At 39.1% G+C, this 16,601-nt stretch overlaps 2 protein-coding genes across 2 annotated transcripts; both read left to right on the forward strand.

Moving 5' to 3' along the window:
• Positions 1-7,427: 7,427 nt before the first annotated feature.
• On the forward strand, positions 7,428-8,940 carry LOC146981907 (immediate early response gene 5-like protein). The gene has a single exon (XM_085787537.1). It carries the CDS (start codon positions 7,587-7,589, stop codon positions 8,463-8,465), a length of 879 nt encoding a protein of 292 aa, XP_085643663.1. The 5' UTR covers positions 7,428-7,586; the 3' UTR covers positions 8,466-8,940.
• A 744-nt stretch (positions 8,941-9,684) lies between these two features.
• Positions 9,685-16,595, forward strand: LOC146981908 (carnitine O-acetyltransferase-like). The gene is made up of 14 exons (XM_085787539.1): positions 9,685-9,844; positions 11,085-11,354; positions 11,724-11,842; positions 12,381-12,434; positions 12,540-12,705; positions 12,847-13,021; positions 13,124-13,302; positions 13,396-13,496; positions 13,583-13,702; positions 13,791-13,913; positions 15,380-15,515; positions 15,597-15,659; positions 15,755-15,892; positions 15,996-16,595. Exons 1-14 carry the CDS (start codon positions 9,818-9,820, stop codon positions 16,209-16,211), a joined length of 1,887 nt encoding a protein of 628 aa, XP_085643665.1. The 5' UTR covers positions 9,685-9,817; the 3' UTR covers positions 16,212-16,595.
• The last annotated feature ends 6 nt before the right edge of the window (positions 16,596-16,601 follow it).

Consider the following 16,601-nt stretch of genomic DNA (forward strand, 5'->3'; position numbering starts at 1 on the left):
TACACCTCCACTCACATGAGACAGTTGCATGTCTGCTCTATTGTCTGCCATAAATATGCTGGAAGGGTTGGTTAAATATTGATAACACCAATTTTCTGCCCACCCACCCCCCTCCAGCCCCCAGCCCCCCACAACCCCCCACCTCCCGCCCCTCTCTCCCTCCCTCCCTCTCCCCAGCCACACACCCTCTCTCCATCACCACCACACACACAAACACGTACACACACATCACACACATCACACACACACACACACACACCAAACCCCTCCTTCCCTCTCTCTCTCTCTCCTTCTATCTGTCGGTTATTTCACCCTCACAGTAACCTTGCTTATGCATATTGCATATGTAAATAAAGCACCCCGCCTCTGAAGTAATTGTGTGCATCTTCCACAGAGCTGCATATCTCAGCTCTGTGTTTAAGAGGATGCACTATGGAAAGACTGAATCCTCTTTGTTTAGCAGTGATTCTTTTCTATTTGGGCTCTGATACAAACTCAACAACTAATGGGTGTACTGATAAGAAAAGCTCTGAAAGTGCAATCTTACAGCTTTGTTTCAGTTCAGTAGTTAAGATGGAGTTAGTTAGGGGCGGGGCTGTGTCTCTTGTTCAGGAAGGAGGATTATACTTAAAGTCATTTAATAACACAGAGATTCTTAAGTAATTATGAATATGTAATTTTTGGATGAATAGTTGAATACTGATGTCAAAACACAGTTTAAATGTAAAAAGGCTAAGATGAGAGCAGCTGTGTTAATGGGGTTATCAAATGTCAGCGCATTTATAACTGTAAATTATCTGATAATTTTGTTTTCAATGTCAAGGCTTTGATTTCTCCTTACAAAACTCAAGAAAGTGAGAGTGGGTTGTTGAAAAGACTTGAGTGTTATGTGTTCTATGTGAGCATGAGTTTTCCCTCCTTTTGTCTCAAAGTGAAATGTCAGAATGAGTCTTTGTTGCATAGATTTATTTCCTTTCATTATGAAATTCATCAAAAGTTTCATTGGAACTTGCAGTTCAGCATGAACCAGGACCTGCCTACAATGAGATGCTTGGATATGATTTACAAATTCAGATAGATCAACCTAATTTATCAAATAAAACACTACTGCATCACCGATAATATTCTATAGTCTATGTTACTTTGAGTGGTGAAACTAAAAATCAAAATCAAAAGTATTTTTTCAGGGTTACAGGTCTGAATGATTTCCTTTGTCTTAAATTGTGGAACAATGATAATAAAAATCAAAAAATGTGTCATTTGGATGTTGGTTTCTGAAGCATTTTTGCAGATCTATTTTTGAGGGTTTCCAGGGTTTTTTGGTGAGTATCTTGAATCAGCTAAGGGTGTAATATAAAGGGCATACAGTATAGTATTTTTTCCCCTGCCTGAGAATGTTAACTCACTACTTCATATAGACCTTTGACTTTGTTTTACTTTGTTACTGTTTATATTGTTTAAAGTTACTATATCATTAGTGATGGCTGAACACAATACTGCAACTGTTTTCAGTCTTTTTTGCAGTTGTTAAATTGACTCTGTGGTACAAAGTGGGGCTAAAGTTACTATGTATTTAAATGTTTTGCCTACATCTCTTAGAGATATATAAGCAAATAGGTAGAAAGAAAGAAATAGGTAGAAAAAATTATTCCCATATTAAAAAAAAAAAAAAAAACTCCACTAACTACCACCTCAAAAATCACTCTCTTTTAGCACCTTTCTGAGACATAATAAAATCATTTCAATACTATATTTGATGACATTACAGTATACAATGTAGTTTTCTTGTAGTCCACACTATTGTGTACTAATTGACACTAATACTGTACTGTAAAAATTGAAATCACAGTCTTTGTTCCAGCTTCATCTGGTCTCAGTAGTAATGGGGATGGAATGCAGCGGGATGGAGAGAAATAAATAAATGATAAGAAGAACATCATATGTTTAATTCCTCTCAGTTTTATATGCAAACAGAGAACATTCAGCTTGACTTGCCTCATCTTTGCAGAGATACGGTAGTAATACAGCAGCGTACATCCATGCTATACTATAGTGTTAACTGTAAATAAAAATTTGTTTGCAGCTTAGCGACATCACCACTAGAGCAATATGACAATATGATGAATTTTATTTATTTTAGTAATAAACTGAGATTCCTGAATTAGATCTCCCAAACAAAGTAATTATAGCTTATGTTAAAGAATAACAAAGAAAGGTGCCTGAAACATTCATTTTGATCACTCTCCTGTTTAAAGGTTTGTGCATCGTACATCAGTTTTAGTTAATGCACGAAACAACATAATGCAGTTTAATTGTGAATGTAAAAAGTATAGACTAGATATACAGTGTACTGCCCAAATTCGGTGTCTGCTACTAATAAACAGCACATGTTTAAAAGTGTGAATGAGATATGTAACATCAACAATTTTCAGAGATGATCTATGCAAAATAACATGATTGTGCACACGTTTAGTTTTAAACCTGATCAGCTTGGTCTGACCTTTGATTTTGTCTCTTCATCACTGATTGGTCCTTGTGGTTTCCCAGTGATACTTTATGTAATCTACTCTATAGTTATTGTTTTATGACTTTTCCTCCAATAGAATTCCTTAAGCATTACCATTTTGCCAGTCACCCACAATGTACATGATAAATAAAACTGTATGATTCCCTAGAAAGTGGATTAGGCTATATGCACATCACTGTGGGTGCTGGGCTTTATACTGAGCAATAATAGGACGTGAAACCCGCACACTCCTTTTATTGTTAAATAAAAGTCTGAAATTTTACAAACTTTATCTATTTTCTTTTATTTTACTTTTTTGCTCCTGCTTTTAACTCTGTGTTTTTTTTTGTTTTTATGCTGTTTTGTCTTTATGTAAAGCACATTGAGTTGCCTTGGTATGAAATGTGCTATATAAAATAAAGATGCCTTGCCTTGCCTTAAAGCAGAAGTAAGTGATCCGGTTGTTTTGGCTAATGCTACGTTCCAGGCAGGCTTTTGAAACCGTAAATTACAGCTTCACAGCAACCCACTCGTGTTTTTCCTACCTGTTTTACCTGGGAAAGTCACTATAACGGCCACTCGTAACTTCCAACCCGTGAACTCGTACCAGATCGAACTGGTAGGACTTCACAGGTCGGAAAAATACGAGTTACGGGCTGCCTTGAACGCACCATAACTTCTTGTCAGCCGACGGAGTTAGCAGCCCCCGCCCTCGTCATGGCTCTATTGGCCCTCGTCCCTACGTCACCACATTCACGCGCATCCCTTGGCTGCACACACAGCCCTTCATGCCGTTCTCTCTCCTCATTGGATAAAACTTGTAGGATACAAGAAAATTTTTCTCCTCAGCTCAGAGCAGAGCGGAGTGACTGACAGACCCGTGTTTCGGTCCAAACACTCTATATAAGTGATTGCTGTCTGAAGATATAGCTATTTAAGACTTATATTAACACAAAAATATTGCTTACTTCTGCTTTAAAAGAACAATGTTTCAATCAACAGTGTGATATTTGTCAAGTGATTCTCTGTGCATCCCTTCTCCTCATGTATTGCTCCCATATGAATATTTTTTATTTTGTTACAATACAAATATACTTTATAGTCTTCATGAAATGCCCAGTAAGAGATCTCTGAACATATACGGTACTTTTTCCCTAAATGCCACTTTCTCTCTGTTACTAACTTGCTATTATGATACTAGTACTATACCATAATATATACTAAGCTCAAATGTACAGCTTTAGACTTTAAGATAATATTTTCTACTGAATCTATTACCTGTACACTGATTACAGTCGGGTTGTTCTGATAGTCAGTGATCTTTGTTTCATTGTTGCTTGTATGAGGTGATTGTAATATGGTATTATATGGTGATAGCATCATGAAGCTCTAAGGATACATGCACCAGGTCAAGTCCTAAGAAAATTATTACATTTAGTTGGCCAGCTTTAACCTACACATTAATTTTGTTACTGTTTAGACATTGTAATCTTACTACAGTACTGAACTCTACTATGAAATATTATGTGATGCAGTGCCACTGCACCACAGTCGTACAAAACATATAGATCAATCTGCTATTTGCTATTTCACCTAAATTCCTGAGAGAGGACACATGTCAGACTGCAATTTACACTATTACCAGAGCATGATAACCATAATAGTGGCTGTCCTCCTGATTCACCTATTTGGCAGGAAATCAAAGTCATATCCAGGTGTTCAGTATGATGTCAGCCATCTGTGTGTGTACACACAAACAGATGTGGGGCATGGATGACAGATAATCTCTCTACAAAGAGCTTTTACCTCACACATCTGAGTGCAGTGACAATATTTCTACTCTCAGAGGCAGCCCTGATTATATCACTGTCAGGTTCAGACACTACATTCATAATTTACTCAACGAGTGTATATATATGGACATTAAACCCATGTATGTAATGTAGAGTGTTGTAGTGCGTCTTGTATTGTAGTTTAGTATTGTATAGCAAAGTGTAGACTGGCATAGCATAACATAGCACTGCAGAGTATAGAATTGCATAGCAAAGCATAGCATAGCACAGTATAATATAGTATAGAAATGCATAGTATACCATAGTATAGCATAGCATATCATAGAATAGAATAGTATAGAATTGCATAGCACAACATAATACATTATAATAATACAATTTCATTACATAGCATTGCATAGTATAGAATTGCACACAAGGCATAGCATAGCCCAGTATAATATAGTATAGAAATGCATAGTATAGTATAGGATAGCATAGTATAGGATAGCATAGAATTGCACAGCACTGCACAGCACAGCACAGCACAGCACAGCACAGCACAGCACAGCACAGCACAGCACAGCACAGCACAGCACAGCACAGCACCAATCCCTCTGCTCACTTGACTTGTATTATAGTTTTCTATTTCCATATATGAATTACTGCTATATTGTCTGGTCTGCAACTTATCCAATTTACCTCAACACATTACTGACAATCCAGAAAAGATTCTTAAGAACGATCACGAACCATCTGCACCTCTTTTTATGAAAAACTCAATATTACCCATTGACAAACTTGTTTTTCGATCATGCTTGTTTGTGCATAAGTTTAAGAGATCTTCCTGACACTTTTCTTTCTTTTCTTTTTTTCATCTGACTTTCATTCATATTCAACTAGGCACAGGGGCAATCTTCATTTACCCTTCTGTCGAACATCAGGTCATCAATTTAGTATCACATTTAGAGGACGTCTTGGACGTGTCTCTGAGGTCAATATTATCTTTCACATCCTTCAGAAAGTTATAGAAAAAACATCTTATCATGTCTTAACCTTCAATGTCATTTTCTTTCATGTAATCCATATTATGTATCTATCTTTTCTTTTATGTTGTTTATGTTTATACTTTTTCTTTCTTTTAACTTGTGCTAAAATAAATTCATAATTCACCACATATCACAGTATAGGAAAGCATAGCATAGGATAGTATAGCATTACTGAACAGCATTATATAGAATGATATAGTAGCACAGAATAATACTGCATGTCTCCTCTTCCTCTCCACTCTGTTCTGTTGTGTTTCATTTAGAGGATTAGGTTCAGGGTTTTTGCCTCTTGGAGAGGCTGCATTCAGAAGCAGTGGCCCTTCTTCATGGAACAGTCATCCACAGGATCTGAGGAAAGTGGAAAATGTTAGCGTTTTCAAATGCGCAATCCAGATTTGCCTTGTTGGTGTGCTTTTACCCTGCTTTATTGATTCTCCCTTATTTATATTCTGCCTTTTCCTCCTAGTTTTACACACACCATCATCGGTTTATTAGGTACAATTGCTAAACTAAAACGGATAGAGTATAGCAGTCCTAACATAGTAAATCCTCGCTTCATGGAGGTTTTGTTGAAAGTCTTCGGCAGACAGGCATTGATGAAACTCTGTGGTCATGACTTTTTTGGATTGCTGAGTTGTATTACCATACACTGAAAGATGTTTCCTTTTTTCATTCCATCTATATCAACAGAAACATCTGCATGTAGCAGGAATATGTATATGTACATAATGCAGTACAACAGTACTGTACCTGCTAACATGGCCAGTTCTTGAGCTTCATATCACTTCTTGATTTTCATCTTCTATTAACAGGTTCGATGCTCTGTTCTGCTCTATTATATTGTAGTCTATTCCGCTTTATTACTCTGTTTTATTCTATTCTGCCATAATATTCTGTTCTACTCTACTGGTCTCTGTTTTGTTTCATTCTATTCTGTAGCCCTCTGTTCTATTCTGTTCTGTTACTTTCTATGTCAGTTCAATCTTTTCCATAACACTGTTCTATTCTACTCTCTTCTACTTCTGCTATATTCTACTCCGACCTACAGTAATACTCAGTTTTTTTTCTGTTACCCTGTATTTATTTATCTATTCTATTCTATTCTATTCTATTGAGCTCTTCGTTTCCACTATTCTATTCTATTCTATTCTATTCTATTCTATTCTATTCTATACCTCTCACATATACTATTATTATACTATTCTGTTCCACTCCATTCATTTACTTTCTATTCTACATTCTGGCCTATTACTCTGTTCCATTCTATCCATTTACTCTACTCTATTCTATTCTATTCTATTCTATTCTGTCCTATTACTCTGTTCCATTCTATTAAATTACTCAGTTACTCTATATTCTATTCTATTTACTCTGTTATATACTTTTCTATTCTATTGCCTTGAAATATTCTATTCAGTAACCCTCTATTCTATTCTATACGTCTCATATATACTTTATTCTGTTCTATTCTATTCATTTACTTTCCATTCTATTCTATCACATTACTCTTATATATTCTACTCTCTTATTCTGTTACACTCCGTGGTGTTCTCTCAATTCTTTTAATCATCTGTTCTATTCTGCTCTGTTGTGCTGTTCTACTTCTCTTCTGTTCAGCTCTATCACTCTCTATTCTATTCTATTTAATTCTATTCTGTGACATTATTCTGCTCTATTCTACCACACTACACCATATTCGATCCTATTTTGACCATGTATTATCTACTCTTCTATTCTACCCAATTCTATTCTATAACTCTTTCCTATAGTGTCGTCTCCCTCTCTCTCCTCTAGCCAACACTATGTTCTGCTCTATTGTGTTAATGTCTTCTACAATCTGTTCCATACTGCTCTCTTCTCTCTGTTTCTCTTCACTTTATTCAGTTTTACAGTGTCTTATTCTACTCTACATGGACAGTAAAGTCTAGTGATTTTGTCCGCACTGAGATTTAAAAAGCTCAGAGCACATTTAGTGAAATGCAGCATGCCCGTTCCTACGTGCATTCTGAATGAGGCTAGTAGTGATATTTGCGTATAACAGAAGCACCGCCTCCCTCCCATTGGACAATGTCTACGTGAGGGCGTGGCAAGGAAAGATGAGAGTTGCAAATCCATGCCCTTACTGGGAAGACATGGAGCGCTATGGACACAGTCTACACGAATCAAGTAGGAATCTCAACTAAAGACATACATATTTCTCCAGTCAAGAAAGAAACGTTTTGAGAGACTGAGAGGAAAGAAAGGTTGGTCCGATTGAGGATGGAGTGTGCATTTGACGCACAGAATCTGATCTCCATTTCTTTGAGGAAAATCCAAAGCTCCAGGACGCAGAGAGGAGGCATCAAGCTCCACAAGAACTTACTGGTAACGTACGTACTGAGAAACGCCAGGCAGTTTTACATGAGCAAAAACTTGTCGCAAACGCAGAGGACGCATCAGTATGAGGACGTAGCTGCAGTCCGCGAAAGGCAAGAATACCTCGAATTGACCGGGAGCTTTACGGAGTTGGCCGATGACTTCTACTGCAACTTTACTGGGGTTGAGTCGGACACTTGGCACTGCGGAGCGCACCAGCCCAACGGCCAGCCTGCAGAGGTGGCGCACCAAGACGCATCTGCCTGCGCAATGGTTTCACCAAACGACTCTGACCTCATGGTTTCGGAAGCCTGTTGGAGTTGTGCAGACAAATCCTCCTGGGAGTTACCTATCCCAAACACACAAGCCAACCAAAAGACTGTCCTGGACTTGGACACGCATGTGGTGACTACTGTCACGAATGGATACTTCCACTCAGACTGTTGCGCGCAGCCAAAACAGCCGCAGGGCGCGCAGTGCTACGCTAAAAAGCGAAAGATGGACACAAGTTATTATATTGTTGATCCAGAGTTTTATTTGCCAGACTTTGGGCCGGTGCCGTGTAAGAGAATGAGGACTGATGATGATTCATATTCAGACTCGGACCAGTTGGACAGCACGAACATCTCCAACCTGATCTCAGTGTTGGGCTCAGGTGGACTATCTGAGTTTGTGAGTTGGCAGCAGACGGACCTTGAGCAAATATTCGCCGCTCAAACAATTTGTTTAAAACATACACTGTTGACAGGCAGCGGCTGGACTAGAGCAATTGAGGCATTTTGATTTGTATGATTGTTTTTTCTTTGTATCGCTTTATTTTATTGCTTTTAAATAAACCATGACACGACTGCAATTCTCTCTCTCCTCTGTTATTGAAAAATGTTGATGAAATGTGACTATATAGAGCAAACTCATCCGTTTTGGTTCACTTTTGCACAGTGACGTTTCTAGTGCCAGTTAATCTAACAGTTCTACACAGTATAAATGAACTGTACCTTTCATTTAAAACCTTATTTTCTGGTGATTCGCTGTACTGCACTGGAGTCTGTCTTTGGTTTGTATTTCCTGAAGAAATGAGTTAACGCTGTTCCTCTGGAAAGATGTTTTACGAGCTCCACCATGTGGCCAGTAGAGATATGTGCAGCCTCATGCACCAGACCAACGCAGAGTATCATTCTGTAAATGCATTATTTCAACTAGCCTATATCAGGGCCTGCCTTTATTCATCAATAAAACTAACATTATTTAAAAATAAAAATGTGTTGGCTTTAAATTACAGCTTCTGCTCTTAATAAATTACGTCACTGTAGGTTATTGCTACTCATGCAGAGGGCCATAGGGTATAGGATATTGTATAGGATATAGGGTATAGGATATTGTATATAATTCTAGGGGCCCAGCGCCCAGGAGGGCCCACAAAAAACCCCAGTAGTCTAATCTTTGTATGACTGAATTATTCTGCATACGACCCTGACTAATACTCATAGTATTGCTGCATTAGCATCAAAACAAAGTAGGCTAAATAAAAAAAATATATATAATAGGCTACATACGTAGTCTAAAAAAAACAGTGGAAAAGTCAGGGGCCCGCTTTAGTATTCTTTCAGGGACCCCAGAATTCCTAGCAACGGCCCTGCTTGTGCACAAAAATGGCTCTATCATACTGTAGATAGGCCATGCATCTATAGGGTCTATATAGGGTCTATAGTGACCTTGTAGCCTAGACTATTTTATGTAGTCTTTTCCAATTTCTGTTAGTTACTATAATATGTCACCCATCTAGGTCTATGTGGCTCTGCCCTAATCAAAACTGACGAATACTTTATGACTGTTATGGATCACTAGGCCTATCCATTAATTCTCCTTGTAAAATAAATAGGACAGCGAGATGAGGCAGCTTTTATTGCTAATGATGTGTACAGTAGTTTAAAGGCAGTCAGGTATGTGGCCCTCCAAACTCCACATGGATAAACAGGAGTTTCAGTGGGAGCTCGGTTGTCTTAGCTCTGTGGGTCCGAGGGGGGGCGAGCAGCTAGGAATAGATAGTCTGCTTGTCCTTGAGACATGACTGCCCGAGGGTTTCCCATCTATATTACCGGGAGAGTCGAGAGACTTTAGCGCATCTGTCTGACAACATGTTGGGTGTTTTTGTCAGAGCCGCGGTGAGTGTGTTGTTGTTGTTTTTTTATATGTATTTTAAGTGCGTTGTAACAAACGCAGTGGCCTTACGTGTAGTTTTACGGCATCAGGCTGGGTGAAGGGGGTGGGGCGCTCTGCAGGACAACAACAACGTGACAATATTAGGTTAAAATGTAACTAGTGTTTCGCCACTGCATGCTGTCATAATGTGCAGTACTGCATAATGTGAGGACGAAGTATCATTTTAAAGCGTTTCCACCGCCTCTCGTCGCGATATGTTTGCATGACGTTAGCCTAGCATAGCCATTAGCACAACATGAGCTAAAGGTGCACGCTGGAAAAAGGACATCGGAAACACCACTGTAGTTGTAGTTACATCCACCGCAGAGGTCGTCTCCTACCTTTACTTTTATATTAATTGTTATGACGTGTTGTTTAAGACATGATAATAACGCTGCAATACACGGTCGTCATAATGTTTTTATTTTGAAAACCTCTACCGGAAGTTCTGTATTGTAGGTACAGAAACTTGACCAAAATTAAAATTATTATTAGTGATTTTTATTTTATTATTACTTTTATTATTGTTGTATTTCTGACCATTTCGAAATTAATCTGCGTTGCCCTTGTTACTTCATGAATAAATTGTTTAGGACACCCTTCAAATGTACTATAAATCCTTATCATCATTAGATCACATAATGAAATTGATAATCAGCAGTGGACATGAAGGCCCAGATAGATTTCTTGCTTTCATGTCTGTTTGTTTTAGTAACCATTCCAAAGGTCCAACTGTGTCAACCTTCTATTTATAAGTTGGCAGAGTTTACACCGGTCACTCCAACAGTAGGCCTATGACTGCCTCACCCTGTTGTTTTGGTGTTGATTTTCAGACGTAGCCTAATCATTTTACTGTAAAAATATGCTTTTGTACACGATCAAGAAGCCATTTCTTACTTGTGTACTTGTATGTCACTTGCACTTGCAGTTATTTCATATATGAGGCTTTGATTGCATACACTTCATATTTAACAACATGTGTTGACACCTGGATTTGTGAGGCAGCATCATTGACCTCTGTAGGTCAACACAGAATGGAATTGTCTCTGTGGCTCAACATGTGAGATTATCAGTAAGACATAAACGCAATGCAATTGAGTCCTGTATTACAACATTTGAACTAAGAGAAGTTGTGTAATATTTTTCCAGTGAAATCTTTAATGACAGGAGAGAGTTTGTGCTAATTAATTTCATGTCTTGTAGCTGCGGCCAGGGGTGGTGAAGCCATGTCGCCTGGTCAGACCAGTAATACAGATTCCAGAAAGGTCCCTGATGCACCAGGAGGGTTTACCTAAGCTGCCTGTGCCGCCTTTGAAGCAGACATGTGAGCGCTACCTGGCCTCTCTGGAGCCCATCGTCAGCCAGGAGGAGCTGGAGCACACCCGGGAGCTAGTGGAGGAGTTTCTCAAGGGTGGTGTTGGGGAAAGGCTGCAGAAAGGCCTGGAGCGACGAGCACGCAAGACGGAAAACTGGGTAGATATTTGGTTTTAGAATTTTTATGTAGAAGGGTGGCGTGTGGTGGAGTGTGTCGACTAAATAAGCTAAAGCCTAACTTATTTCAGAGACTGACTGAATGCCCTTTGTCATTAGCTGCACTTTTAATTTTGTAGTGAGGTGTAAATGGCTGGCCAGTGGGGGGAGACATGGGAGTATCAGTCTGAGTCTGCAAACTCATGCTTACTTTACAATTTGAAATTCTTGTATGATAAGTTAATGTAAGGTATTTTATGGAAGAACTGTATATGTGGACCTGTTTTAGTATCAGATATCACTATGTTTACATGTAACAATATATGCAAACGTATTATATCTTGCTGTCTGACTGCTGCTGTGTTTATGTAGCTGACAGAATGGTGGATGCAGTCAGCCTATCTGGACTGCCGTATGCCTGTGGCAGTCTATACCAGTCCTGGGGTTGTCCTTCCGCGCATGCACTTCACCGATCGCCAAGGACAGATGAGGTGAGAATGTTGGATCCACATGCAGGAGCAGCTACAGCTGCAAAACTCTTACTAATAAATCTCTATATAAAAAAAAAAAAAAAGCCAGTTATAATTCTTCAATGGCTAATTAAATGCACACTGAAGAGGTTGTTCCTGAAAGTGATTTACTTTGTGTTGAAGTACAGTATAAACAAGCTCAGATGAAGCTGGTATTTCAAGCCGACCTTTGCACAGGCTTCCCTTCCCTTCGCTTGCTGACTATTTAAAGCGCTCTGGCTGTCCATAGCATTGCTCAGCTGTTTCTGTCTGCTGTGACCCACTGGATATGCAGCACACATGGCGTCCCCGTAGACAAATACACCAGTTAAGCCAGTGGTTTAGGCATGCTGGATACAGGAGGCTCATCATTTGTTATCAAGTTGCACAATTAGATATGTTCATAACCAACAATTGAGTGTTGTGTACCTTTTATGCATAGTAGCTTGTTGATGTTTCGGCAAATTAAACAAGAGAACATGATATAGTTGGCAGTAACATAATTGTATCCTGTCTGCAGATTTGCTGCCAGATTGATCGCAGGAGTGTTGGACTTCAAAAAAATGATTGATACGTGAGTCTGTCTGAAATTGCTACAGATATCATAATATTGTGACAGAAATCTCATTGTCATCTTTACTAAAATGCAAGTGGATAATGTGGATATACTGTGTCACAGTGAGACCCTGCCTGTAGAATACCTAAGTGGGAAGCCACTGTGTATGGATCAGTATTACCAGATCTTGTCCTCCTGTCGTATCCCTGGTCCAAAGAGAGATACTGTTGTAAACCACGCCATCGGGAAAACGGCTCCCACTCACATCACTGTGGTCCACAACTTCCAGGTACTCTAGGTGGCACTGCTGTTCTTCTCTTTGCATCCTCAATATTTCAGCATGACGTTTCAACATTAAGCTAATTTTGAAATATCATTATCTTCAGTGCAATGGCGAAATAAATATTGTCTCTGTGTCTTTTCCCCCCAGTTCTTTGTCTTAGATGTGTACAACAGTGATGGCAGCCCACTGACAGTAGACCAGATTTACATGCAGCTGGAGAAGATCTGGAACACCTCTTTGCAGACTAACAAGGAGCCGATTGGGATCCTGACATCCCAGCACCGCAACACCTGGGGAAAAGCCTACAACAACCTGATCAAGGGTGAGGAGGAGCACAAATATATCTTGATTTATTTTCTAATAAGAGAGTATATTTGGTATGAACTATATTTTAGATCCTGAAGGTTATTTTATCCATTCTCAGATAAGACAAATAAGGAATCAGTCCGTGCCATCCAGAAAAGTATCTTCTCAGTTTGTTTGGATGCTCCGATGCCACGCGTGTCAGATGACCTGTACCAGAGCCGCGTTGCTGCACAGATGCTCCACGGAGGAGGAGCTCGCTGGAACAGCGGCAACCGCTGGTTCGACAAAACATTGCAGGTCAGTTTGAGACAAATGACCTAACATGTAAGACGATATACAGGACTGTTGACACTGGTTTGGAATTTGAATGCATCTGTAAATCATCCTCAGTTTATCGTTGGGGAAGACGGTACGTGTGGACTGGTGTATGAACATGCGCCTGCCGAAGGCCCACCCATCGTGTTTCTCATTGATTATGTTGTTAAATACATGTAAGTTTCATTCAGTTGTTAGGTTAGTGTTGTGTCCAGTTTTAAATGAATTCAGATTCACTCACTATTTCACGTTTTCTCCACAGGCGGAAAACCGAAATAGTCCGTTCACCCATGGTTCCCCTGGCTGCACCTCAGAAATTACGTTTTAACATTACGCCTGAGGTCAAGAGAGACATTGAGAAGGCCAAACAGAATATGAACATGTATGTGAAGTGCAGTCATGATCATCAGTATCATCGTCTTAGCTTTGATGTTATAGAAGCTTACTCTTCTTTCTCTTTGTCTCACTAGAATGGTGCATGACTTAGATGTGAAGGTGCTGATGTTTTCCCATTTTGGAAAAAATGTGCCAAAGCAACATAAGCTGAGTCCAGATGGTTTTGTGCAGATGGCTTTTCAACTCGCCTACTTTAGGTAAGAGGTCCCTTTGAAAGAAGAGACATGTTGTCACTAATGTTAATGTTTTATCATTGTTGCTTTTTATCTTTAAATCTGGTATCATGTCATTGGGTTGTTAAGTCTCTAAACATCATCCCATCCATTAGCTATCATCTTCTATGATCCATGTTTTATGTTGACAGTTAGACTTGGACTTTTACTTGAACTTAAACATTCAACCAATTACTGTTACTCCCCATTGCCTCTGAACTAATCAATATTATCATTTTAGGCATTGATTAGACTCCCTGCTCTGGTGGATTATGTATGTTTACCGATGTTATTTCTATGTCCCATATTTGACTGCTGTCTAAAAAAAATGTAGGTTCTTATCTGCAACAGACTTCTCAACATATTACAAGTTGTGTTTTCTAGATGTTTTGCAAAGCAATAAGATGAGGAAAAAGCTTGAGCAGCAGCAAGTTCTCTAATAGCTGTAAGGGTTCCTCTTTTGATCAGTGGGTTTCTTATACCACCCCCTCTGCATTAAGTGAGGTTACTTATAAATCTGTCATCATTAGCTAGTTACTAACTTTCCTTCTGACTATCTCTCTAAACCAAATCCTGTTATTTCACTTTCTGGGGACCAGCTCAAACAACCAAGAAAAAAAGAAGAGGAGGGAAGAAAAAAACCCTCACCCTGATCTCCATTAGTGCAACCACATGCCATCAGTACATTTGTTTCCATGTATGATGATGAATCTCATGGATTCTGGGGGTCTTTAAAAATATGGCACTTTTTCCTTAAAGTAACTCAAAGCTATTTACAGCTCATGGCTGATGAGGGGATCCAGTGAGCTCCCTCTGTATCTGAGAGCCCTCCTTTTATTTAACTAGTTAGAAGAAGGATGGGGGGGGGGGGGGTGTATTTACACAAGTGATCATACTTAACTTTTTTCTTCTCAACAATGTTCAATGCACGCAAAAATAAGTACAGATAAATGAATATATAGAGAAAAAGAACAAAAAGAAGAACAAAGTCACTTGGGGGCCTGAAACTACGGTAACACTTTACAATAAGGGTCCCTTAATTAACGTTAGTTAGTACAATATTAAGCATTAATATATAAACTAATGTGTTAATTAATGCTTAATTACATTATTCAACTTTTAAATGTAATAACTAACTTTGAGTAGTAAACATTAATTAACTGCTTACTAATAGGCTACATTAATTAATGTGTTTCCTAATCCTAAGTAATACATAATAATGATTGTTAATATATCTGTAAACAGTTAATTAATGCTTAATAATGTACTAACTAACGTTAATTAAGGGACCCTTATTGTAAAGTGTAGTAAATATGTGAATAAATATCAAAAGAGAAACAAGGGGGGTGTCTGCTACCTTTTGTACAGCAAACTCACTTCTAACTCTCCTTTTTCCTTTCTGTGGTTGAAATAATCCAATACATTTTTTTGTGTTTATTTTTGATTTCCAGGATGTATAATGATTGCTGCTCTACGTATGAAAGTGCTTCGTTACGGATGTTTAAATATGGGCGGACAGACGCCATCAATGTGACGACTGTGGACTCCCTTAAATTTGTCCAGGCAATGGGAGATTCAGCTAAACAGGTATGGGTACAACAACTAGAGTTTCACAATAATGCACAAACTTAGAGAGCAAGTTGTCTTAACAGTAAACCCTATCCACAGAACACAGAGAGGCTGACACTGCTGCAGAGGGCCGTGCAGACACACAAGGAAAACACATACGGTGTAAGCGCTGGACTTCATTAATATACATTTCATGATGTTTTTCTTGAAACTATCTCATTAAAGTCAGTACCACACATTCAACTCTTCTTTTTTAGGCAATTCATGGACAAGGTATAGACAGACATCTGCTCGGGTTGAGGATGCAGGGAATTGAAGATCTGACATCCATGCCTGAGATATTCATGGATACCTCTTACGCTGTGTGTCAGCATTATAATCTCTCCACCAGCCAGGTATATTGCATCTAAGCAGTTACTGAACACATGATTATTTGTTTTTTTTGAGTATTTGTTTGTTTGAGTGTTTGCCCTCGTCTCACTTCGTCTCCGTGTCCAGGTTGGCTCCAAGACAGACTGTGTGATGTGCTTTGGTCCAATGGTGCCAGATGGCTACGGAGTGTGTTACAATCCCATGGATGAGCACATCAACATCGCCATCACGGCCTTCAACAGCTGTGAGGAGACAAACGCTGCCAAGTTTGCCCGGGCTGTAGAGGATGCTCTGTTGGACATGAGAGCTCTCCTGGAAGACACAGCCACCGCCAAGCAGTGATCCTGCTCAGGAGCCTGGCATGGCGTTTCTGTCCCACTGGGCCGTATGGGAGTTGCAACTGAACTGGTGCTGGAGTCGGTGGCAGAGCGCCACGCCGGCATAGACACACAATGTACTGAGTGTGTTGGAGCTGAGTGGAAAGCTGCTGTCAAAGGATTGTGGGAAGTGGGAATGTGTGATGGTTAATGCACTGCCTTTGAGATGAGAAGCGATTCTCTACGATGGAAATTCTATATTTTAATATATTGTGTTAAATATATATGCAAAAACTTTAAAATAACAATTTGCTAATTGTAATAGTTTAACTATTTTTTCCTTGTTTATACTTAACAAGTTCCTGGTGCAATATGACATTGTTCTCACTTAAAGGTTTTGAGTGCTTGACTTTGT

The sequence above is a fragment of the Trachurus japonicus genome, chromosome 9 (assembly GCF_045865225.1).
Source record: "Trachurus japonicus isolate A0001 chromosome 9, Traja_1.0".
Classification (NCBI taxonomy): domain Eukaryota; kingdom Metazoa; phylum Chordata; class Actinopteri; order Carangiformes; family Carangidae; genus Trachurus; species Trachurus japonicus.